This window comes from Mobula hypostoma, chromosome 27, assembly GCF_963921235.1.
Source record: "Mobula hypostoma chromosome 27, sMobHyp1.1, whole genome shotgun sequence".
Classification (NCBI taxonomy): Eukaryota; Metazoa; Chordata; class Chondrichthyes; order Myliobatiformes; family Myliobatidae; genus Mobula; species Mobula hypostoma.
Window position 1 is genome coordinate 4164946 of NC_086123.1, and position 25091 is coordinate 4190036.

Below are 25091 nucleotides of genomic sequence, written 5' to 3' on the forward strand. Positions count from 1 at the left end.
AAGGTTGAGAAGAAATCTGGCTGTAGTTTGGCTTAATCTTGCAAATGCGTATGGTTCTGTTCCCCGTGTCCTGATTGAGTTTGCGATGGAATTCCTATGGATTCCTGCTAAGTTGAGGAACTTCCTTATGCAGTACTACAACGATTTCCGGATGAGGTTTTCCACTCAGCAGTTTACAACTAGGTGGCAGAGCTTGGATGTTGGAATCCCAGTGGGATGTGCGATTTCACCCATCCTTTTTGTGTTAGCCATGGAGGTCATTGTGAGGGCTGCCGAATCAGTGGACCAGGTGTCGCACTTGATGGCGGAGGGGAGTTACCACCAATACGAGCGTTCATGGACGACCTCAACCTTTTGGGTCCCAGCACGGAGGCAGTGTACTATCTAGACTCGAGGAGCTAATGGATTGGGGAAAAATAAAGTTCAAGGCCAAGAAGTCAAGGAGCCTTGTTCTTAGGAGAGGAAAGCGGATTGACTTTCATTTCACCCTTTGTGGAGAGGAGATTCCATCCATTCAGGACCAACCAGTTAAGAGCCTTGGGCGATGGTACACAGAGGAGCTGAGAGACACCAAGAGGATTCAAGAGACAGGAGAACAGATCAGCAGAGGTCTGATGTCTGTCGACAAGTGTGGCTTGCCTGGCAAGTTGAAGTTGTGGTGCTTGCATTATGGATTGATGCCACGGATAATGTGGCCACTAACAGTCTATGAAGTGGCAATGTCCCATGTTGAGGCAATGGAATGGAAGATGAACAAGTAAGTGAAGAAGTGGCTTGGAGTACCGAGCAGCCTCACCAATGTCGCAAACCACAGTAGCCAGACAAAGCTTACCATCCCAGTGCAATCCCTTGTTGAAGAGGTCAAGGTAGCCAAGATAAGATCATTCTTGATGCTTCAAGACTCAAAAGACCCCGTCATCAAGAACACCCAGCCGGATGTGAGATCAGGCAGGAAGTGGTCAGCCCGTGTAGCAGTTGATGAGGCAGAGTCTAGATTGAAGCACAAGGAGATGGTTGGGGCTATCCAGCTAGGTCGCCAGGGACTTGGATGGACAACCCACAAGTGGTGGTCATCTTCTACAGGTAAGGAGCACCATGAGCTTGTAACACAAGAAATACGAGAGGTAGAAGAGGAGAAGAGGTTAGCTAAAACAGCTGGCCTGGCCAAACAAGGGGCTTGGACCTGGTGGGACAGTTGAACAACGACATCTATCTTGGAATGTTCTGTGGCAGATGGAACTGCTCCGCATTTCTTTTCTATGTAGAGCAGCGTACGATCTGCTCCCAACACCTGCCAACCTCAGCACCTGGTATGAAGATAAGACAGACAAGTGTGCAGCTTGTGGCAAGAAGGGAACACTTCAACACATTTTGAGTGCATACAGAGTCAATCTTTCCAGCGGCATGTACACTTGGAGACATAACAACGTTCTCAAAGTTGTAACAGAAGCGGTTGAGCAGAGAGTACTACTGTACGACTTATCTCATGCCCCATGCTGCACAGAACATCGCACATCATTTGTGAAAGAAGGCTCCAAGTCAAGGGTGTACAGTGCAGGCTCACGATCAAGCATACTTTCTTCAGCCAATGATTGGTGTGTCAAGGCCGATCTGGATGGGAAAGGCAGTTTCCCGGAGCAAATAGCTTTCACCACATTGCGTCCAGATATAATCGTATAGTCTGACACCAGTAGAGAAGTGGTTATTGGTGAACTCACAGTCCCCTGGGAAGACAACATCGATGAAGCCCATGATCGCAAGTTAACCAAGTATGCAGAATTAAGATCAGAGTGCAGAGACAGAGGGTGGAAGGTCTCATGCTATCCATTCGAAGTAGGCTGCAAAGGGGTTAATTGAGTTCACTTTCCAGAAGTGGCTGTGTGACCTTGGCTTCACTAGAAGAGAGATCAAGTCAACCAGCAGGGTTGTAGCTGAGGCAGCAGAGAAAGGATCAGCATGGGTGTGGACCAAGTATGTCCAGAGGGGCAGATAGTCAGACAGTGTATCCATCTTTTGCAAACCCTTCATTAGTTGCATAGACACCTGAAGAGCAGTCTAACTGTTGGAGGGAAGTGACCAACAACTCTGATAGAGGCAGATGCCAAGTTTTTAAGCTCACCAGTGGGAGGTGGTGCTTTAGCACTGCTGGCCCACCACCTCGAGGGAGTCTTGATCATAAACGGGCCGAAACTCCTGAAGACAGGTGGCAGATCAACGGATGATCCCACTGGTGATAGCACAGGACAGTTAACATCTTAGTCCACGTGTATTTTCAATTCTTTTGGAAGCCTAATTGAACGATCTAGAAACTAGAGTTGGTAGCTATGGAATTTAACATTTGTTTAAGATATGAATTTTCTTTAATAAGAGCATTGATAAGCACATTGGATAATTATAGACACCCTTCCAGTTCAACAGTGCCCTTGAGTGGAGGTGTTGGGACAGAGGGAGAGATGTAGATAGCAGACATGATTTGGTAAGGGACACACTCAGAATCATCAACTACAAAATACCAGTCTCCAGTCTAGGACAAGAATCACTGAAAGCTGTACTTAAATCATGATCTTAAATAGAAATATCAGTGCTCGCCTCTCTGGGATCGTGCGTAGCTATGAAGTATCATGGGATACTTAGCCAAATGCAAAGAACCCATCATGCCAAGTTAAGGCAGATGAAAACCAGCCAGCTCAGTATGTGAGAGCTCAAGGTGTTAGCCAACACAATCTGATGGAAAATTTGTGAGCCAGGATGGAATAATAGGTGAATAAGTACAAGTTGCTCCAGAGGACTAAGAACAGCCTCAATCAGACCGAGATAAATATTTACTTGAGATAGTGTGGTCACAGGATCACAATACATGCAAGAGGGGGTAGGGAGCACTTTGGGAATTTTGTTTCCCTGAAATCAGCAGAAGAGAAAAAAGGTTGTGGAAGGAAATTTGGAAGGTCGTGCATTTTCACTGTGACATGAGCTTTCACTGGGCACTTCATGGCCAATGTGGATAAAGTAAGAAGGGCAGAAGATGGATCCAGTCTGCCACTGAAATGGTTACATTGATCAGAAACGCCTGCACAAGCACGTCAAAGCTGCTTCACTAAGTGTATAGGTATTCCCCATTGGTACGTTCCCAAGACCCATATAGCAAGTTGTGATGGTTTTAATTTCCTTTCTGACACCCACTTTGTTTCTCTCTCCACAGATGCTGCCAAACCTGCTGGGTGCTTTTAATGCTCTATTGTTATTTGAGGTTATTTTAATACTTGTCTAGAAATCATGGCAGAATTTATTTGTTCTGTCATACACTTTCTTAGACCATAAGACATAGAAGTAGGATTAGGCAATTCATCTCATCAAGTCTACTTCACCATCTCATCATGACTGATCCATGTTCCTCCCAACACCATTCACCTGCCTTCTCCCAGTAAACCCTCAACCCCTGACTAGTCCAGAAACTATCGAACTCTGTGTTCAATATACGCAGTGACTTGGCCTCCACAGCCATTTTTGCCAATGAATTCCTCAGATTCACTTCTCTCTGGCTAAAGAAATTCCTCCTCATCTCCATTCAAAATGGACATCCCTCTATTCTGAGACTGTGTACTCTGGCCTTAGACTCCCCCACCATCGGAAACATCCTCTCCACATCCACATCGCAGCCTTTCAACATTCGATATGTTTCATTGAGATCTTCCATCATTCTTCTGAATTCTAGTGAGTACAGTCCAGAACCATCAACCATTTTCATAGGATAAGTCATTCAATCCCAGAATCATTTTTGTGAAACCCCTTTGAACCCTCTCCAATGTCAATGCATATTTTCTTAGATAAGGGGCCCCAAACTGCTCAGAATACTCCAAATGAGACCTCACTAGTGCTTTATAAAGCTTCAACGTCACATCCTTGCATTTATATTCTAGTCCTCTTGAAATACTTTATACTTTATACTTTATTGTCGCCAAACAATTGATACTAGAACGTACAATCATCACAGCGATATTTGATTCTGCGCTTCCCACTCCCTGGAGTACAGTAAATATTAAAAATTTAAATTATAAATCATAAATAGAAAATAGAAAATGGAAAGTAAGGTAGTGCAAAAAAACCGAGAGGCAGGTCCGGATATTTGGAGGGTACGGCCCAGATCCGGGTCAGGATCCGTTCAGCAGTCTTATCACAGTTGGAAAGAAGCTGTTCCCAAATCTGGCTGTACGAGTCTTCAAGCTCCTGAACCTTCTCCCGGAGGGAAGAGGGACGAAAAGTGTGTTGGCTGGGTAGGTCGTGTCCTTGATTATCCTGGCAGCACTGCTCCGACAGCGTGCGGTGTAAAGTGAGTCCAAGGACGGAAGATTGGTTTGTGTGATGTGCTGCACCATGTTCACGATCTTCTGCAGCTTCTCCCGGTCTTAGACAGGACAACTTCCATACCAGGTTGTGATGCACCCTAGAAGAATGCTTTCTACGGTGCATCTATAAAAATTAGTGAGGGTTTTAGGGGGCAGGCCAAATTTCTTCAGTTTCCTCAGGAAGTAAAGGTGCTGGTGGGCCCTCTTGGCAGTGGACTCTGCTTGGTTGGACCAAGTCAGGTCATTTGTGATATTGACCCCAGGGAACTTAAAGCTTTTGACCTGTTCCACTTACGCACCACCGATGTAAATTGGGTCATGCGGTCTGCTATTCCTTCTGAAGTCAACAACCAATTCCTTCGTCTTGCTGACGTTGAGGGATAGGTTATTGTCTTCACACCATGCCACCAGGTTCCTAATTTCCTCTCTGCACTCAAACTCATCATTACCCGAGATACAGCCTACAATTGTTGTGTCATCAGCAAACTTATATATTGAGTTTGATGGAAACTTGGCTACACAATCATGGGTGTACAGTGAGTACAGCAGGGGGCTGAGTACACAGCCTTGTGGGGTACCGGTGCTCAGAGTGATTGTAGAGGAGAGCTTGTCCCCTATTTTTACAGCCTGGGTCCTGTCTGTGAGGAAGTTGAAGATCCAGCTGCAGATCTGAGTGCTAAGGCCCAGGTTCCGGAGCTTAGGAATCAGTTTATTTGGAATGATGGTATTAAAGGCAGAGCTGTAGTCAATGAAAAGGAGCTTTACGTATGTGTCTTTATTCTCCAGGTGTTCTAAGGAGGAATGCAAACATTGCATTTACCTATCTCACCAATGACTCAACCTGCAAATGACTCCTGCTAAGACTCCCAAGTCTCTTTGCGTCTCAGATTTTTGAATTTTCTCTCTATTTTGAAAATAGTTTATGCTTTTATTTCTTCTACCCAATTGCATGATCATGCACTTCCCGACACTATATTCCATCTGCCACCTTTTTGCCCATTCACCTAATCCGTCTAAGTCCTTCTGTAGCCTCTCTACTTCCTCAAAACTACCTGCCCCTGCACCTAGCTTTGTATCATCCACAAGCTTAGCTATCAATTCCATCATCCAATTCACTGACATGTAGCATAAAAGGCAGTCTCAACACAAACTCCAGTGGAACACCTCTAGTCACCGGCAGCCAACCAAAAAAGGCTTCCTCTATTCCTGCTCTTTGCCTCCTGCCATCAGCCAATGCTCTATCCATGCTAGTATCTTTCCTGTCATACCATGGGCTCTTAACTGTTAAGGATCCTCATGTGTGACATCTTGTCAAATGCCTTCTGAAAATCCAAGTACACAACATCAACCGATTCTCCTGCTTGTTATTTCTTCAAAGAATTCCAACAGATTTGTCACGGAAAATTTTCCCTTAAAGAACCATGCTAACTTCAGCCTAGTTTATCATGTATCCATGGAGACTTGCTAGCTTTGCTCTTGATTTTTAATCAATAAACACCACTGGAAATTCAAACACTTTGTTTGTAACAGCAATAAGTGCTATTTGTGAAAATGCATCCAGGGAGAACATTTTTTTCTGATTTCTAGCAACTTCAGCGATATTTTTCCTGACTAGTAACACCACTACTCTCCCTTTTTTTATCCCTCCTGCTCTATCACATCTAAAACAACGGAACCCTGGTATACTAACCCACCAACCCTGCCCCTTCTGTAACCAAGTCTCACTAATAGCTACAACGTTATAAATCCATGCCCTGAGCTTATCTGCCTTTCTTAGGATACTTCTTGCATTGAAATATCCGCAGCTCAGGATGTTAATCACACCACGCTCAACTTGTTGGTTCCCAACAATGTCTGAGGTCCCACCAACATCTGCACTAACTGTTCTGACACTTTGGTATAAAGCCAGGAATTAAATTCCCCACCCAGCACCGCAGCTCCCAGTAACGGACACAGTGTTGCTGCTACCCCCCAGGTCACGCCGATTCGTAATTGTTTCCACCCCTGACCGTGCAGCGCTCTCTCAGCAAGGCATGGAGGTGAGGTATCCATTACGTACATCATCCCTACTTACCAGCCCACGAGCCTCCGCATCCAACGCATCATTCTCTGCAACTCCAAGGGGATCCCACCAGCAAACCCGGGGATGACTTCCGGAGAGCCATCTCACGGGGGAAGTGGCAGTTCCAGACCGGGCTCCAGTCAGTGACGGACGCGGCAGCTGTGACAGGGCTTGAATGCAACCACCTCCAACAAAGCTGCAACAAGCATCATACACACAGCAAGGCTTCGCTTCCAGATGAGCTCGATGCCTTCGATGCTCACCTTAACCATCAAAACATGGAGGAACCATCACAGCCACTGATGATCCTGTGATTTCTGTCCCTGAAGCCTATGTGCGAGCAGCCCTCAGAAGGGTGAACCCACAAAAAGCATTTGGCCCAGACGGGGTACCTGGCCAAGTATTGAAGACTTGTGCTGCATTCACCGAGGTCTTTAACCACTGACTTGGGCAGTGCGAGGTATCTAGCTGCATCAAGCAGGGTTCGATTATACCAGTGCCCAAGAAGAGCGTGGTGATCTGCTTCAGTGACCATTAACCACTTACATCCACAGTGATGAAGTGTTTTGAGAGGTTGCTGATGGAATATATCAACTCCTGCCTGAGAAGTGGCTTGGATTCATTCCAATTTGCCTACTGGAGCAGCAGGTCCACAGCATCTTATTGGCTCTTCACTCAACCCTGGAGCATCGAGACAGCAAAGGTGCATACACCAGGATGCTCTTTTTCGACTACAGCCAGGTCTTTAATACCATCATCCCCTCAAAACTAATCAATAAGCTTCAAGACCTTGGCCACAATACGTCCTTGTGCAATTGGATCTGTGATTTTCCCTCTTGCAGAACTCAGTCAGCTCAGATTGACAACATCTCCTCTACGACCTCCATCAGCACAGGTGCACCACAAGGCTGTGTGCTTAGCCCCCGCTCTACTCACTTTACACTAACGACTGTGAGGCTAAGTGCAGCTCCAATGCCATATTCAAGTTTGCTGATGACACCACGGTCATAGGCCAAGTAAAGGTGGTGATGACACAGTATATATCAAGGAGATTGAAAATCTGGCCACAACAACCTCTTACTCGATGTCAGCAAAACCAAGGAGCTGATTATTGACTTCAGAAGAAAGAAACCTGCGGTCTATGAGCCAGTCCTCTTCAGGAGATCAGAGGTGGCGAGGGTCAGTACTGTAGCTTTAAATTCCTTAGTGTTTTCATTTTGGATGACCTGTCCTGGGCAATTACAAAGAAAGCACACAGCACTTCTACTTCCTTAGGAGTTTGTGAAGATTAGGCATGATATTTAAAACCTTGACAAACTTCTATAGATGTGCATTTGAGAGTATATTGACTGGCCGGGTCACAGCCTGGTATGGAAACACAGATGCCCTTGACTGAAAATCCTACAACCACTAGGCAGCCGTTGTCCCAGGGGATCGTGGGTTTGTGCCTCTGGTGGACTGTGTCCTCTCCAGGGCTCAAGCCTGGGCCGGAAGATCTGAGGAACCGGCTGTTGCCCATGCAGCGGGTTCCACTCTCCACGTCTCCGATGTAGTCCAAGGGAAGGGCAAGTGCCGATACAGCTTGGCACCAGTGTCATCGCAGAGGCTGCCAGAGTGAAGTTGTAAACATCAAACTGCCTTAGGGACCCCGGCTCCGGATTTCTTCCTCGGGGATTACTCCCGAAGCCTTTCCCATGGGTGGCGATGGCCACAAGGCAGCAGGGGTTTGAAATCAGAGTTTTCCTTTCCCTAGGCTGACGAGCCCCACCTGCCCGAAAAATCCTACAAAAAGTAGCGGATATGGCCAAGTCGATTCCGGGTAAATCGCTCTCCGCCAGTGAGCGCATCTCCATGAAATGCTGCGGCAGGAAAGCGGCATCCATCGTCAGGGACGCCCGCCGGCCCGCACTCGCCCTCCTCTCGCTGCTGCCGTCAGGAAGAAGGTCCAAGAGCCTCAGGACTCGCACCGTCCACCGGGTTCAGGAACAGTTACCGCCCGTGACAGAGACCGCTTGGTAAACGCACTCCTTCCGCTCGCATTTACACACACCCACAAACCCCGTCTCTCTGCTTGCTCCGAGAGTGCGCTTCAATGTCGCCCCGGTATATTGTCATCATGGGCCTTAAACCGAGCTGGTGCGCTGGGCTTGGCTTTATGCTGTCCTTCCCATCATACACAGCAGAACTTTAGTCATGGGGATGTATAAGGTAGAAACTTCTGTTTATTTTTGTAATATGATTATAACTACATTGTGGGCTAGACCATATTCTAATTCATGAGTAATCTGAAATGAACTTTATGGGTATTTAAAGATGGCATGCTCTGGTGCCTTATAAATGGGGCTCTCGCTCAGTAGGAGAGAGATATCGAACTGCCTGAACTTCACACTGGACAAAAATTGTATGGAACCATTCATTGCGTTTTGCGGTTTATACCACGGGTGATTGATAAGTTCGTGGCCTAAGGTAGAAGGAGTCAATTTCAGAAAACCTAGCACATTTATTTTTCAACATCGTCCCCTCCTACATTTACACACTTAGTCCAGCGGTCGTGGGGCATACGGATCTTGGACCTGCAGAAAGTGGTCCACAGCAGGGGTGATTGATATGTTCGTGGTCTAAGGTAGAAGGAGATGAGTTATACAGCTCTCGTTACATGCACATGCAGTTCAACTCCTTGCGTGAAAATGCATAAAGTTTGAAGTTAATAACTCATCTCCTTCTACCTTAGGCCACGAACTTATCAATCACCCCTGCTACAGAGCACTGCCAAATTGCCCTGGGTGGCCAATCACAGCCTCTCCCTGGGTTCTGCGTGCCCCTGGGTCTAGCAAACTTTCAGCGGCTGATGGATTGGATGCGCCAAGGCTGTGAGGACTGCAGTGTGACCCACCTTGTCTACCGCCAGACGTGGTCAGAGCACCTGGGTCACCTGCACAGGGTCCCGGGGAATATTCATCCCCGATCTACAAAAATGTGAGTGGGCGAAATGGGAAACCGGAGACCTTGGCTACCAGCCGGGACGAGGAGAGGTTCAAGGACAGGTGGACAAAGTGGAAGCAATTGGCCAACAGTCCTCGACCTGACACTGAGAAGGAAGCGTGGTCCTCCCTGGGTCAGGGAGGGTGCTATCGCGGGCTTATTCCCCAATTTCCCACTCCGGCCGCACTTCCGATTCATCTTAGTGGAAAGCTTGCAAGGAACCGAGTGACGCGGACAAGTGAGTGTGAAAACACTTCTCAGGCCATTGAAGCTCTCCTGCATTCTTCCCCAGTCCTTCCGAGCAAAGACTTTGACAAACGGATCATTGTGCAGGCGCATGTGTCAGAAGTAGGCATTGGAGCAGAGCTGGTCCAAGAACCTGGAGAAGTGCGACCTGTCCTTCACCTGCGCCAAAAACCTCACCCAAAGGAAACCAGGTGTTGCACCATTGCAAAGGATTGTCTGGCCATTAAGTGGCTCCTTCACCCCTCCGGTACCACCTCCTTGGCAGGGACTGTCACCTTCACACAGACCACAGGGCGCTGATACGGATTCAGTGAAGGACTGTAATGTCAAGAGTGACACGGTGGTATCTGGAGCTCCAACCCTTCAAAATCTGCGTCCACCACAAAGCAGGGAAGGGAAACGGTACTGCGGACTACCTGTCTCGGCTGCCGAGCATCGTCGCCACGGAAGAGGAGGGTTGGTAATGTGATGGGACGCACTCCTGACACACGCGTATTCACACACAGACACGCACAAGCATTGCCTTGTCACTCTGCTGACTGTGCACCCTTCAATGTCTTCCCCTGCATATTCGTGTGAGAATGTGCATGTGTGTGTCTCAGTGTGAGAATGTGTCTGTGTAAGAATGTGTGTCTGTGTGAGAATGTGTGTGTCTCTGTGAATGTGTCTCAGTGTGAGAATGTGTGTGTCTGTGAGTGATGTATGTGTGCATTCACACGCATGTGTTACGTGTATTTACACTTGTGAGAGAGTGTACACACAATTGCACACATACACTGGGATTTCAGAGCTCTCGAACGTGGAGCAAGTGTCAGGTGAGCAATGACCAAAAGGCGATGGGGAGTGATGGGAGATTATGTGGTTTGTAACTCTGTCCTGTCCATTCTGAAGCCTCTGTGGCTGTTTTACTTCCATCTCGGATTTGGTCTTCAAGTTTGCTCCAGCAGTGCCCCTCAGAATGAAAATGCAAAGATCCAAGTCAGTCGGCCTGGAAGCTGCTGGGTTGGTTGGCTGTAGGTCAGGCCAGAGAATATTAGGGGCAGCATAGTGCCAGCTGTTGGGTTGCCTATCAACTAAACCCATTACAGGTAATGTCACCTCCGGGACTTACTCTGGAGGGAGCGTGACAGCCAGCACCCTGGGCTGTACCTGATCCCGGGGTACCTTGCTCCTCATTAACTCCTCCACCGCCTCCCACCACTTTCCCCCGTTTGGACCACTTGTGGTCACTTGGCATGGCCAGAACCCAGTTCCATTGGGAAGGTTACATGGACGGAATGAGGCAGTTTTGGCCCAGAAGCCACCAAGCCTTGTGCCTGGTCAGAATTAAGCTTTTATCAGGGCTCTGGTCCGATCAGCATGGGAACAGGCTGTTAGCATTGAGTCTGACAGCTGTGGGAGTGAAAACACTGGTGCTTCTCAAAGCCGTAAGCCTTGTCATTGCACCATTGAAGGTCAGTGTCAACAAGGGAAACAACCGTGCACGAGGGAGTTCTCATAATCCAAAATAAAAACCACAGATACTGGAAATCTGAAATATAAACGGATGGTCTAAACACTCAGCAGGCCAAGCAGCGCCTGTGGAAACAGGAACGTTTAATGTTTCAAGTTCAAAACTCTCTCCTCTGAAATTCTGACCTGTCGACTGATCAGACCCAAAGTTAGGGGAGGGAGGGCTACAGCAGAGAGACTGGGAGGCACACGGAAAGTTTCAAATAATTTATTAGGAATTTTAAATGAAATCTGAAAAAGGGTTACAGAGCCAGAGATGACATTTCTCAAATTGCAATAACTTACTGGCAAAAAAAAATAGACAAACGTAAAAAGGATTAAAAAGCGAAAACTTCTGCCTGGCAGTAGAATGCATCGGGGAGCAAGACATTATTTACCAAACACCACTTCATCTAGAAGAGAAAAATAGAAATCAGAAAAAAATGTGCTCCCCGGATGCATTTTCACAAATAGCATTTATTGCTGTTACAAACAAAGTGTTTGCATTTCCAGTAGTGTTTATTGATTAAAAATCAAGAGCAAAGCTAGCAAGTCTCCACAGATCGGTCAGCCTCTCCACTGACTCAGGACAAGAAATGATCCTGGAATAAACCAACAGAGAATTGCAGCATTTAATGCGCTCACATTTTCCTTTTTTTTTTAAAAAAAACAGATTTCTGTTTTCTTTTCTTTTCACTGTAAGCACTAAACTGGCCTTAACCTTTTTAAAAAAAAATCTGCCCCTGGACCTTTCATTCTCTCTCTAAAACACATTAATTAAAAAAGTATTTTACAATAGTTCAAGGTAACAAGTTCCATCTGTGAATATGTCATATATTAAACATGTTAACCCTTGCAGATAAGGAGAAGCCTCCTGTTGGATCAACGTCATTTCTCCTCCTCTAAAACAAAAGGTTCTAGCCATCGCTCTCCACGTGCTCCTGCTCACAGGACCATCCCTCTTCCAGCAAGACCTAGAGGATCCAGGCTCCTGGAAACTTTCAGCCCATGTCCTTTCAAACTGGCTGCCAGCGGGGCTGTGGTAATTACTCGGGCTTTACCTTCTTGCCATGCCTTCCATCACCCCCAGGGGCTTGGCGCTGGGAAATGCGGCGCAGGGGAGGGCCCGGGATGACAAAAGAGGGCAGTGCTTCAATCCCACGAGTGGGCTTGCCCCTTCGCCTCACAGCGAGCGAAGCACAGCTTGGCTTGGCTCCCAGTCCTTGCAGAACAATCTCCTTTCCTCTCTCAGCCGGAGACAAGACCACGTCGGCTTCCCCTCCACGTCCGGCGCACGATCAGTTACCGAGGCCCATTGCGACTGAGCTGGAAGTGCAGGCGGTTTCCAAAGAAATGAAAAAACGAGAACTAGCCATGTCCAAACACTACAGGATACCGTTTCAAAAAATAAACCGGGAGAGTTGAAAGCTTTGTGGAATCGACCAGTTGAGGTAAAACAGCAGTAGCTATAGCAACAACCATTCCTTCTCAAAACCGGGGTCGAAAGTGGAGTCCAGGCTGGCCTACACAACCTTTATAGATATGTAGTTTACATGTGGATTTTTTAAATCTTTAGCAGCTTCATGACCCATTGAGGTACCAGTCATTTTCATTATCTTTAACCAAATGTCCTTCATTTATATGAGAAGTTAGAGAATAAAAAAGCATCTCTACAGTAAATTAGCCCCTTAACGACAACGACTACAAAATCTGCTGGGTGTTAACTACAATATTGCTAAGTTACAGGCTGTGTAAGGACCTGGAAGCTAACCTTTTCTCAAAAATACTACCGTACTCAAAAAAAAACCTTTTGTGCAGAAGGCAAATACAAATCCAGCTTGTTCTATTTACATATTTTACAGAAACGTTTTATCCAATTTCAGAAAAAAATACTTTTATGATTCATAGTGTTTTTTTTACCAAAATATACATTTTTGTCCTGCAGATGTTTTTTTGTTCCATGATAACTGGAATTCAGTGTTAATAGATGACATTTACAAAGAATATCAAAATAAATTGTATTTAGACAAGATTTCATTTTCTTTTGGAGTGTTTTACATTACCCTCTTTAGCTCTTACTCGTTTAAAAACAAGATCTGGCAAAAAAAAATGGTCAAAAATATCGAGTAAAATGTCCTCAGCGAAATGTTCTAATAAATCACACAACTCTCATTTTCAAAAGAATGCATCTAAACACTTTCAAATAAGCAACAACAACAAAAAGACACGGCTTAAAACTGATCAATCGTTAAGCTAAAAAAAAAATAAAATAAAATAAATTACAAAAAAAAAATCAGGAGAAACAAGGAAGCGTAAACTTTAAGTGTTAGTGAAGGAGTGAGATGTTTTCTTCAGTTGGTGGGGTGGGGTGAGGTGGGGTGGGGTGGGGGTGGGGTGGGGTGAGGTGGGGCAGGGTGGGGCGGGGTGGGGGTGGGGTGGGTGGGATGGGTTGGGGGTGGGGTGGGGTGGGTGGTCGGAGATGGGTTAATGACAGTAAGTCTATGTGTGCAGTAACATGATCACAGCTGCCTGAGGTTCACAACCCACATCCTCTCCGCGTGCTCACCGGCCAGGCCCTGAGGGGGGAACAGAAACACAGGGAGTCACAACAGAAACAACAGCTGGATTTCTCACCTTTCCCATAGGACAGCAATCCCATCCGCCAGTCACATTTCCCTCTCGGTTGCTCTCGTGTGCCAGCATCACCCCGAACAATTCTCCTTCTGCCCACCGGATGTGCAGCCGCCAGTTAACCAATCCGCTCAATGGGAGGAAGCGGGGAGAACGTGCGAACTCCGCACCCTGACCGGACCTGGGGGCCGGATCGAACCCGAGTCTCCAGTGTGGCTTTCCTCACTGAGATCTGAGCCCCAGAGCTCTGGTGAACCCAGTGCCCCATGCTGCTGGAGTGGAGGGGAGACGTCCTGCCCTCCGACTGCAGTGTTCCTTGGCCTTTTCTTGCCCCTCAGTGTCAGAATATCACTGTCCCACACGCTTTGACAGCTACGGGAATGGGCTGGCACAGGGTCAGAGGTCCCAAGGTCAGAGAAGGCTGCTCCGGGGAGGGAACTGCAAACAGAAAGTTTGACAACTGCTTCCCTGAGAACGGGTGAACATCTGCTTCCACCCCCTGGTCGAAGGGCCTGGTGGAAAATTAACACGGGCAAGAACAAAGTACCTGCAGGAACAGAGCTGTGACTGCGGGCAAGATGGGAACCGGGGCACCATCTTCCTCTCCCTCCCACTTCAGCAGGTGCGAGGGGAGGGGAGGCGGGGCAGGGCGTCTCTCCAGCTCCATTTGAGCAATGAGAAGCCACCAGAACTTGACACTTGACGGCCTTCCATCTCCGACAAAGCAGCTTCTGAACGTGGGGCTCTGCTCCCTGCCTGCACCAACCCCACTCACCGACCATGACAGTAGACGCCTGGCAGGGGAACCACACGCTCCAGAGTGACCTCCACTCTGTTCATTTCCCTCCCTCCCTCCCATCACTCTGCTGACTGGGGTCAACTGACCCGGCAGAGGTCAGAGGTCAGAAGGATCGCGAGGGCCTCACACAAGGGTGGCGGTGGGGGGGGGGTGGCTCTTCGAGCCAACGCCACCACCTCGGGAAGCCGCGATTCGCTCCCCGCATGCAGGACTGAACCTTACCTCCTTTTTCAGATTCACAGGCCCCTGCTTTAGTGGTAACCGTTTGTGAAAGCCGTGGCGATCAAGGGACCCTGGAACAGAGAGAAGGTGAGCGAGGGACTCCAGCAGAACCCTAAATCACTGGTTACATTGCAGACGGTGCCTCCATTACTCCCTCCTCCTACTCCTACTCTACAGGCATGGTACAAACAGGGAGGGAGTGATGGCCATCACCTCCACCTGTACCTGCTCTGCCGAGGCCCCGTTTCACAGGGTAAGCCCGACCTCACCCCAGGAGTACAGGATCAGCAGGTGAGTGGAAACATCCCAGCTTGGCTGCCTGAGGGGCCTCCAAGGAACATTGTGTGTGGATAAGAGACCCCCGGGTTCCTGGCCAGGCAGAACGTTCTCTGTGGATAACAGAGCCCCGGGTTCCTGGCCAGGCAGCGGTGGGACTGATGAGGGCACAGTGGATGCATGTTCCACTCAGGAGTGAAGGACTTCTGCCTTCAGTCCAACACAGCTCATAGCTTTGTGCTAGTTAACAAACCAGCTGCTGGGACGGACTGGGTTATATGTGACTAAAAACCAGACTCCCTTCCATAAAGCACGTGATCTGAAAACAGCCTGAAAACTGGGGGTCAGTCCAAGAGGTGCCATTGCATCTGGTAAAACTTTTAACCATTCAGCCCATACAGACTCTAAACAAAATGATCCTATCAGTTGCAAATCCCCTCACCTCCTTTCCCAGTGGCTCTGCAAATTCCCTCCTCTCTCACACAATTACAAATTCCTTACTCTCTCACACAATTGCCATCGGCTGTTCTCGCAGCTCATCAACACCAGAGGCATTATCAGCAACAGCTAGTTCCCCTCCCCACACGGTCTCCGGGAAGTTCTCCGCATGATCTCCGGGATGGGACGGGACGGGACGTTCCCCACACGGTCTCCGGGAAGTTCTCCGCATGATCTCCGGGATGGGACGGGACGGGACGTTCCCCGCACGGTCTCCGGGAAGTTCTCCGCATGATCTCCGGGATGGGACGGGACGGGACGTTCCCCGCACGGTCTCCGGGAAGTTCTCCGCATGATCTCCGGGATGGGACGGGACGGGACGTTCCCCGCACGGTCTCCCGGACGGGATGAGGAAAGAGCCTTTACAGGCAGCAGCCCGGGTCAGGACTGATCCTGGGTCACAGGGGACGCGAGGCAGCACCAGCAACTGCTGCCCCCACCCCCCAGTGCCACACGAGCCGGTTTATTATTTGCACAGTGGTGCTGGTCACAAGTTCTGGGAGCTGGTGAAGATTAACCTCCAGTGCTGCGGTATCTCAGCCGAGCAGTGTAATGTGATCTAACCAGCCCCGGGATCAGAGCATGAGCACAATCTGTGTACTGTCTGAGCACTTCCACGAGGAGCGAAGCAGCATCCATTGTTCAGGATCCCGGGCACGCTCTCTTCTCACATCGGCAGGAGGAACAGGAGCCTCAAGTCCCAGACCAGGACCAGGATCAGGACCAGGATCAGGATCAGGATCAGTTATCCATGCTGGTTCAGCATGAACTTCACTCACCTCAACTCTGAACCGACTTCACAACCTAGACTCATTCTCAAGGACTCTACAAACTCAAGTTCACAGTATTATTTATTTACATTTTTTAAATTATTATTTGCATAATTTATCTTCTTTTGCATATTTGACAGTCTTTATTTATCAATAGTTTTTCAATCTCAGGTAGTAGGTGGTGATACACACGTACTTTGATAATAAATTAATTTCTGACCTTGACTTTAACTTTGATTTGCCAATGGCACAGGCAGACAGCAAACTGGGGCTTAGAGAGATGAGGTAGGTGGTGTGTGCCGGGGTGGGTGGTGGGTGCCAGGGGATGGGTGGTGTGTGCCAGGGGATGGGTGATGTGTGCCAGGGGATGGGTGGTGTGTGCCGGGGTAAGTGGTGTGTGCCACGGGGATGGGTGGTGTGTGCCGGGGTAGTGGTGTGTGCCAGGGGATGGGTGGGGTGTGCCAGGGGATGGGTGGTGTGTGCCGGGGTGGGTGGTGTGTGCCGGGGTAGGTGGTGTGTGCCAGGGGATGGGTGGTGTGTGCCAGGGGTAAGTGGTGTGTGCCACGGGGATGGGTGGTGTGTGCCAGGGGATGGGTGGTGTGTGCTGGGGTAAGTGGTGTGTGGTGTGTGCCGGGGGTGGTGGTGTGGTAGTTTAATTTGGCATCATGTTCCGTACAGACTTGATGGGCTGAAGGGCCTGTTTCTGGGCTGAACTGCTGTTCTATGAGATGGCAAAGTTCAAGCAAATGAAGCACATCGTCCAGTTGGAAGTGAAAATAAAAATGCACCAGCAATAAGGTCATAGAGCATCCCTACACTTGTACCTTAGCCTTCCACACCTTGTTCATCCATGTACCTATTCAAACATCTCCCACTTCCGCTGGCAGCTCATTCCACACTCACACCACCCTCTGAGAGAAGTTATCTCCTCCTCGAATGTTTCACCTTTCACCCCAAACCTATGATGTCTGTTTCTGATCTCACCCAACCTCAGTGGAAAAAGTCTGTGGCATTCGCCCTCTCTGAACCCCTCATTATTCTGTATACCTCGATCAAATCCCCCCTCATTCTCCTACACTCCAGGAAATGAAGTCCTAACCTGGTCAACCTTTCCTTATAACTCAGGTCCTCAAGTCCTGGCAACATCCTTACAAATTTTCCCTGTGCTCTTTCAATCTTGACAATTCCTGTCCTGTAGGTTAGGCGATCGAAACAGTACACAATACTCCAAACCAGACCTGACTAACATCTTCCACTTCAACATAACATCCTGATTCCTCTCAGTACTTTGACCTATGAAGGCCAGTATCCCGAAAGCCTTCTTTACATCCCTAGCTACCTGTGGCGCCACTTCAAGGAATTATGGATCTGTTTTCCCAGATCCTTCTGCTCAATCCACATCTCAGGGCCCTACCGTTTGTTCGTAGTGTATGTCCTACCCCGGCTTGTGTTCCCAAATGCAATTATCTCACAGTGGTCGGCATTAAATTCCACCTCAGCTCATTGTCGCACCTGGTCGAGACCATGCTTCTGGCTTTGATCGTTACCCTCGCTGTCCAGTGGCCCTGGTATTGGCGTCATCTGCAAACTTGCTGATCTAGGTTACATGTTATCATCTAAATCCTCGATAAGCAACATTGAACCTAGCACCAATCCCTGCAGCACACGCCTCATCGCAGTCAGAGAGTCAGCAATCTGCTATCACTCTCTGGCTTCTCCCTCTAAGCCAATGTCTAATGCAATTTACTACCTTATCCGGAATGTTAACCTTCCCACACAGGGTTGCTAAAGTCCATGTAGACATCATCCACTGCCTTGCTTCAGCTGCTGTGGTAACCTTCTTAAAAAACTCTGTAAGAGAGGTTAAACATGACCTACCATGCACAAAGCCATGATGACCATCCCTAATCGGGCCCTGGCCATCCAAATACTCATATATCCGGTCCGTTAGAATACCTTCCAATAACTTTCCCACCACTCAGCAGCCTATAATTCCTATAATTCATAAAGCTGTCCTTGGACAACAGAATTATGAGCCTGCAGAGCTTTGAGGTGTACATCAGGTTAGCGAGCAGGGACAGCAAGTCATCGAGAAAGTGAATGGAAGGGGCACCCTGGGCTGCAGGAACACAGAGCACTGACAAGGCCACTGTGTGCACAGCCGGTGCCTTCATTTAACAAAGCATGCTAACGCTCTGGACAAGGTTCCTGTTTACTGGTGGATCGTCCCGTGCAATAGGTTCAACCAGTTTCTTCTGTATCCATGGCGTTTGGGCACAACTGAAGCAAGCGAGGACCTGAGGATGGGTGTGGAGAGGTTGCTTCCTACAGTGGGAGATCCATGGGACTAGGAATCTCTGTTTAACAAGGGGATGCCCACCTATTGCAGAGCCAAAGCAGTTCATTTTCTCTCGGAGGTTAGAGTCTGAGAAGTTGATTCCTCAACAGGTAGCTGAGCAGAGTCTTTACCACTGAGATCAACAGATCATCGGCGGACACGGGAGAACGATGAAGTGGGCAGGAGGGAAGGTGGGGCAGGGGTTACACTGAAAGAGGGGCCAAATGGCCAGCTGCTGTTCCCATCCGATACTTACCCCGAGACTGTGACCAAATCCAGTGCTTGGTGCAGGGCTGGCCGCACTGATGTAACTGCTGACGCCAGAGTCCTGGTTGGCGGCCCCGTACAGGTCAGCCATGGGGCCGGGGCTGGTGGTGCCCAGGAAACCACCGGTGCGGGTCGGGGTAGAACCTACCAAGGTACCACAGCTGTTACAGGAACCCTCCCCAGGACACCCGCCCACTGACCCCCGACCCCACCAACCTCCAACCACACTGACTACTGACTCCTGACCCCAATGACCTCCAACCACACAGACCACTGACCCTGATCCCACTGTCCGCTGATCCCCAACCTCACTAACCTCCAACCACACTGACCCCTAACCCCAACGACCTCCAACCGCACTGACTCCCAACCCCAATAACCTCCCAATCCCAATGACCTCCAACCACACTGACCCCTAACCCCAATGACCTCCAACCACACTGACCTCTAACCCCAATGACCTCCAACCACACTGACCCCCAACCCCAATAACCTCCCAATCCCAATGACCTCCAACCACACTGACCCCCAACCTCAATAACCTCCAACCACACTGACCCCCAACCCCAACAACCGCCAACCTCACTGACCCCCAACGACCTCCAACCACACTGACCTCCCAACCCCAATGACCTCCAACCACACTGACCCCCAACCCCAATGACCTCCCAACCCCAATAACCTCCCAATCCCAATGACCAACCACACTGACCCCCAACCCCAATGACCTCCAACCACACTGACCTCCCAACCCCAATGACCTCCAACGACACTGACCCCCAACCCCAATGACCTCCAACCACACTGACCCCCAACCCCAATGACCTCCAACCACACTAACCCCCAACCTCAATAACCTCTAACCACACTGACCCCCAACCCCAATGACCTCCAACCACACTGACCCCCAACCCCAATGACCTCCAACCACACTGACCCCCAACCTCAATAACCTCTAACCACACTGACCCCCAACCCCAATGACCTCCAACCAAACTGACCTCCCAACCCCAATGACCTCCAACCACACTGACTCCCAACCCCAATGACCTCCAACCACACTGACCCTTAACCCCAACAACCGCCAACTCACTGACCCCCAACCTCAATAACCTCCAACCACACTGACCCCCAACCCCAATGACCTCCAACCACACTGACCCCCAACCTCAATAACCGCCAACCTCACTGACCCCCAACCCCAATGACCTCCAACCACACTGACCCCCAACCGCAATGACCTCCCAACCACACTGACCCCCAACCCCAATGACCTCCAACCACACTGACCCCCAACCCCAATGACCTCAAACCACACTGACCCCCAACCCCAATGACCTCCAACCACACTGACCCCCAACCTCAATAACCTCCAACCACACTGACCCCCAACCCCAATGACCTCCAACCACACTGACCCCCAACCGCAATGACCTCCCAACCACACTGACCCCCAACCCCAATGACCTCAAACCACACTGACCCCCAACCCCAACAACCGCCAACCTCACTGACCCCCAACCCCACTTACTATTCTCCACACTAACCATTGAGCCCTGCCCCACCAGGCCACTGACCTCAAAACACACTGGCCATTATCCCCACCAACCACAGTGCCCAACATCCAACGACCCCGGGAGAAGTGTCCCCAACGCCACCAACCGCTTACATCCAATGGCGGGCACATCTCTTCCCACCACTGCTGCTGACCCCTTACGGCTCATCAGCACTGTGACAACTGTGATCACTCTCTACTAAAATGGACTTTTTTTTGCTCTAATTGTGTTCTTGTAAAACTAATTTATTGTTTTCTTGCGAATGCGGTTCTGTTCCTGCGACGCTGCTGCAACTAAGTTTTTACTTGCACCTGTGCATACAGGCACTCATGCATATGACAGTAAAGTCGACTTGAACTGAAACTCTGACCCCACCAACTGCTCACTGGCCCATGACCAAAACTCACTTACCCCTCCAGACACTGACGGTCTCACATCCCACTGACCACTTTCTGACCTTCAACTGCTCCAACTAACCTAGTAACCCCCAACCTCACTGGTCACTTACTAACCTGGCAATCCTCAAAACCATTTACTACCAGTCGCCCCAATATAAAACATCTACTGACCCGCCCAGCCTCACTGGATCCTTTCGGACCTCCAACTATATTTGTTGGCGACTGACTCTGTTCAGCCCAGACCCCACTAATTACTGATACTCGCCCTTCACCCAAACACTACCCGATTACCTAGTACATAGCCGCCAAGCCCAGTGATCACCACTGACCCTGCTGCCTTCTGACCAATCTCCCTTCTACAACGCAAAGGAGGGGGGAGGGTGCCAGGGGGCAGATCCAGCAGCCCAGCTCACTTACCTGTCCCGCGAACCACAGCCGCTGCAGCGGCTGCTGCCATTGGTCCGTACGCGGTGAGCGGGATCGCTGGGGGGGGGGTGGTGGGAGAAGAGAGTGAAAGAGGTGCAGGGGGCGGAGGGAGAAGGGGGGACAGGGAGGATGGATGGAGAGAGGTGGAGGGAGGAGATTGAAAAACAGGGGAGTGGGAGAGGGGGGAAAGGGGGACATGGGGGGGGAGTTGTGGAGAGTGGGGGGGAGAGAGAGAGATTAGTGCCATACTGCTATATCTCCCACCCCATCCCTAATCTGGATGTTGGAGTCTCCACTCCAGGGCTGCCTCCCTGAAGCTGTCGGTCACTGTCAACAGTCAGGCCGTACAACCTTCTGCAGGGACCCTGGAGGTCTAGCAAGAAGTCTGGAGTTCCAGCAGGGACCCTGGAGGTCTAGCAAGAAGTCTGGAGTTCCAGCAGGGACCCTGGAGGTCTAGCAAGAAGTCTGGAGGTCCAGCAGGGACCCTGGAGGTCTAGCAAGAAGTCTGGAGGTCCAGCGGGGACCCTGTAGATACTGGAAATTTCAACAACACACATAAACTTCTGGAGGAACTCAGCCAGTAAGGCAGCGTCTATGGAGGAGAATAAACAGTCGATATTTCAGGCCGAGACACTTCTTCCGCTCTGTAGATGTTGTCTGATTTGCTGAGTTCCTCCAGGACCTTGTGTACGTTGCTGGAGATTTGGTTCCCTTATCCGAGAAGGGGTGCTGTGGCACCAGAGACAATCCAACAGAGATTGCCCAGGCAAATTCCCGGGACGAGACAGTTGTCCTGTTCGGGAAGGCTAAGGCAGTTGAATCTGTGTTCTTCAGCATTCAGGAGAGTGTGGCATCCTCAGTCACACACAAAAGAACCCGAAGGACTTTGACATCGAGTTGTTCTCACAAAATGGGAGTGCCTCAAATGAGAGGAATTTTACCAAATAAGGCAGTGGTCATTTAAAACTGAGGCACTGAGAAGCCTCTCAGGGAGGCTGGAGAAACCCTAGGACTCTCCACAATGGCAACTTGTGGATGATCGTGATGCGGACTTACAGTGGACGCAGATAAATATTTAAGGGGACGGGGGGCTCTGGGGAATTGGCACAGGAGGAGGAGCCGAGGCTCAAGTGGTTTGCTGCTACTCCTCTTTTCTGAGTTTCCTTCTGGATCAGAGACACGAACATGCAACCCAGCCTGTGCAGGGCGAGGTGGGGTTGTGCTGGAAGTCTGGGTGTGCACACTCTGCGATCCGGCAAACAGCTGGTGAAAACAGGGTTATAGCTTTGTGAACCGGCCACTGTAAGATGCCGGGCTGCCCAGCACAAACCTTGCTGACTTGTTTTGTGCATTTCGCTGTATATTTTAACACACGTGAGATAGATAAAGCTCGTCTTCTAAAAGGATCACTGCAATCTGGGCTAGCTGGTCTTGAGAATGTTTGGGGGCAGGCAAGATACGAGCCTGGAGTTCAGGTGTCAGTCTACGATTGAGGGCAGCAATGGAAATATTTCCTCTTTCCTTCATCATCCCCTCACCTTATCAGAGCCAATAACTTGGATGGCAAGTCGCTGGGTTGTGACACCCCTGACAAGACAGGTGAGCGGCCAGAGGCTACAATAGGCATGAACACACACTAGGTGGCACCTGTACACCAGGTGACCATACTTATGGAGTAGGACACTTTAAGGAAGTACTTGGCAATTAGTTCTTAAGACATTTGCAGACAGAAACTATCTGAACAAATGCCATTAAACTGCCTCCTCCCTTTAAATAATCGAGTGACCACACTGGGTGGTACACATAGAGGAAGCAACTGCAAGGTACGTGCATCCAGCTCAAATATCAAAGTGCTCTGTGCCTAGCTCTGTTTGAGATTCAAAGACAAAAAAAATTTAGATGTTGTAGACTATTAGAAAAGTGTTAACAGCCTCACTCTGCAGCATGAATGTGCTGCCACCCGGTGGTGTGGAGATTCATTCATTCTGCAGTGTGAATGTGCTGCCACCCGGTGGTGTGGAGATTCATTCACTCTGCAGTGTGAATGTGCTGCCACCCGGTGGTGTGGAGGCTCATTCACTCTGCAGTGTGACTGTGCTGCCACCCGGTGGTGTGGAGGCTCATTCACTCTGCAGTGTGACTGTGCTGCCACCCGGTGGTGTGGAGGCTCATTCACTCTGCAGTGCGACTGCACAACTTCCCAACAATGTGACAGAGGCTTGTTCACTGACTGTTTTTATTCCTCTCCATAGATGCTGAGTTCCTCCAAAATTCTGTGTGTGTTGCTCAAGATTTCCAGCATCTGCAGAATCTCTTGTCTACAATGTGTTGTACACAATGATGTGGAGGGTCATTCACTCCACAGTGACTGCGGAACGTCCCAGCAATGTGGCTGAGCAGCCCCCCTCACCACAGTGATGTGATGTCGAACCCCTTTCACTCCACAGCCTACAACAGCATTGCCTGTGAATCTTGGGCCAAAGCCCTCTTGACATGATTTCTGCGTTGCCTATCGGTGTGGAGGGCCAACCAGACAGGAGGGGTGCTCGTGCCAGCTGTATTCTGGAGACCAACCTCAGCACAGGCAGCCAGACAGGCAGCCACGCCACAGTGTGCCTGCAGTGCCACCTGGTGGAGAAATACTCACACTACCCTCGGATAAAAAGCTCCTTTGCAACGTAAAGTCCAGTAAAAAGGGTGAAAAGGGTGAGAGCTCACATTAACTCTCAGTGCCACCTATTCTCGGAGTAAATCCTCCCCAGCACGCCGGAGACACAGCCTCCAAATGGAAAGTGGCACAAACTGGGAATCCAATTCACAGTCAGTAACCAGTTCGTAAAGACATTAAAGGCGTTATTTCCCGTTGCTGAGGATGGGAAATGGTAGAAGTCGAGGGAGTCAGGGGCAGCAGAGTGGATGGGGCGTAGTTAATTCAATACTTAGAACCAGTGGTGCGTAGCTCACCTCCTGTGGGCCAATCCTGGAGTTAATTCACTACCGTAAGAGCCCCTCACCCCCCGTCTCCCCGTAGCTCACCTCCTGTGGGCCAGTCCTGGAGTTAATTCACTACCGTAAGAGCCCCTCAGCCCCCGTCTCCCCGTAGCTCACCTCCTGTGGGCCAGTCCTGGAGTTAATTCACTACCGTAAGAGCCCCTCACCCCCCCGTCTCCCCGTAGCTCACCTCCTGTGGGCCAGTCCTGGAGTTAATTCACTACCGTAAGAGCCCCTCACCCCCCGTCTCCCCCTGTCTCCCCGTAGCTCACCTCCTGTGGGCCAGTCCTGGAGCAACATCGATGGTGCCCACTGGGAGGTCTGTACCCCAGACTGTCCCGCTCTGCCGGCTGAAGAGGGAAGCGTGGTGGCAGGAGGCAGCAGTAATGGACCTGGGGGAGGTGAACAAACCAGGTCGAGAGTTAAAACACAACGTGCCTCCCGTCCGTCGCCGCGACAGTCAGGAAATGAGGATTAAACTGCTAACTACAACGTACCGGGAAACTGGTAGGTGTAACCAGGCGCGAGGCCTGTGTAACCACGGCTCGCGTATGAAGCAGCCTGGAAACCTGGATACCCTGTGTGTGACAGAGAGAGAGGACAGTGCAAATCACAACTGTGCATCAACTACAATACGCACTCCAGCCAAAAATTAGTGGGGGGGGGCATGAGGGAGACAGGAGGTGTAGAAGTGAGGCGGGAGGGGCATTTAGAAACAGTATTGGAGGAGAAATGAAAGAGGGGCGGGGAAGAGAGACAGTATCGGAAGAGAGAGGCAAGATTGGAGAGGGCGAG

At 49.7% G+C, this 25091-nt stretch overlaps 1 protein-coding gene across 2 annotated transcripts in view; it reads right to left on the minus strand.

Annotated features, from left to right (window-relative positions):
* Positions 1–11357: 11357 nt before the first annotated feature.
* The window catches only part of LOC134338359 (RNA-binding protein Musashi homolog 1-like), a 253854-nt gene continuing 240120 nt past the window's right edge, over positions 11358–25091 (minus strand). For both annotated transcript variants that reach the window (XM_063034147.1, XM_063034148.1), the window contains exons 10-15: positions 24794–24874; positions 24569–24688; positions 21297–21362; positions 18915–19069; positions 14777–14847; positions 11358–13700 (exon numbers count right to left, since the gene is read on the minus strand). In XM_063034147.1, the coding sequence (XP_062890217.1) occupies positions 14806–14847; positions 18915–19069; positions 21297–21362; positions 24569–24688; positions 24794–24874 (464 nt within the window). In that variant the 3' untranslated portion in view covers positions 11358–13700; positions 14777–14805. The remainder of the gene's footprint in view (positions 13701–14776; positions 14848–18914; positions 19070–21296; positions 21363–24568; positions 24689–24793; positions 24875–25091) is intronic.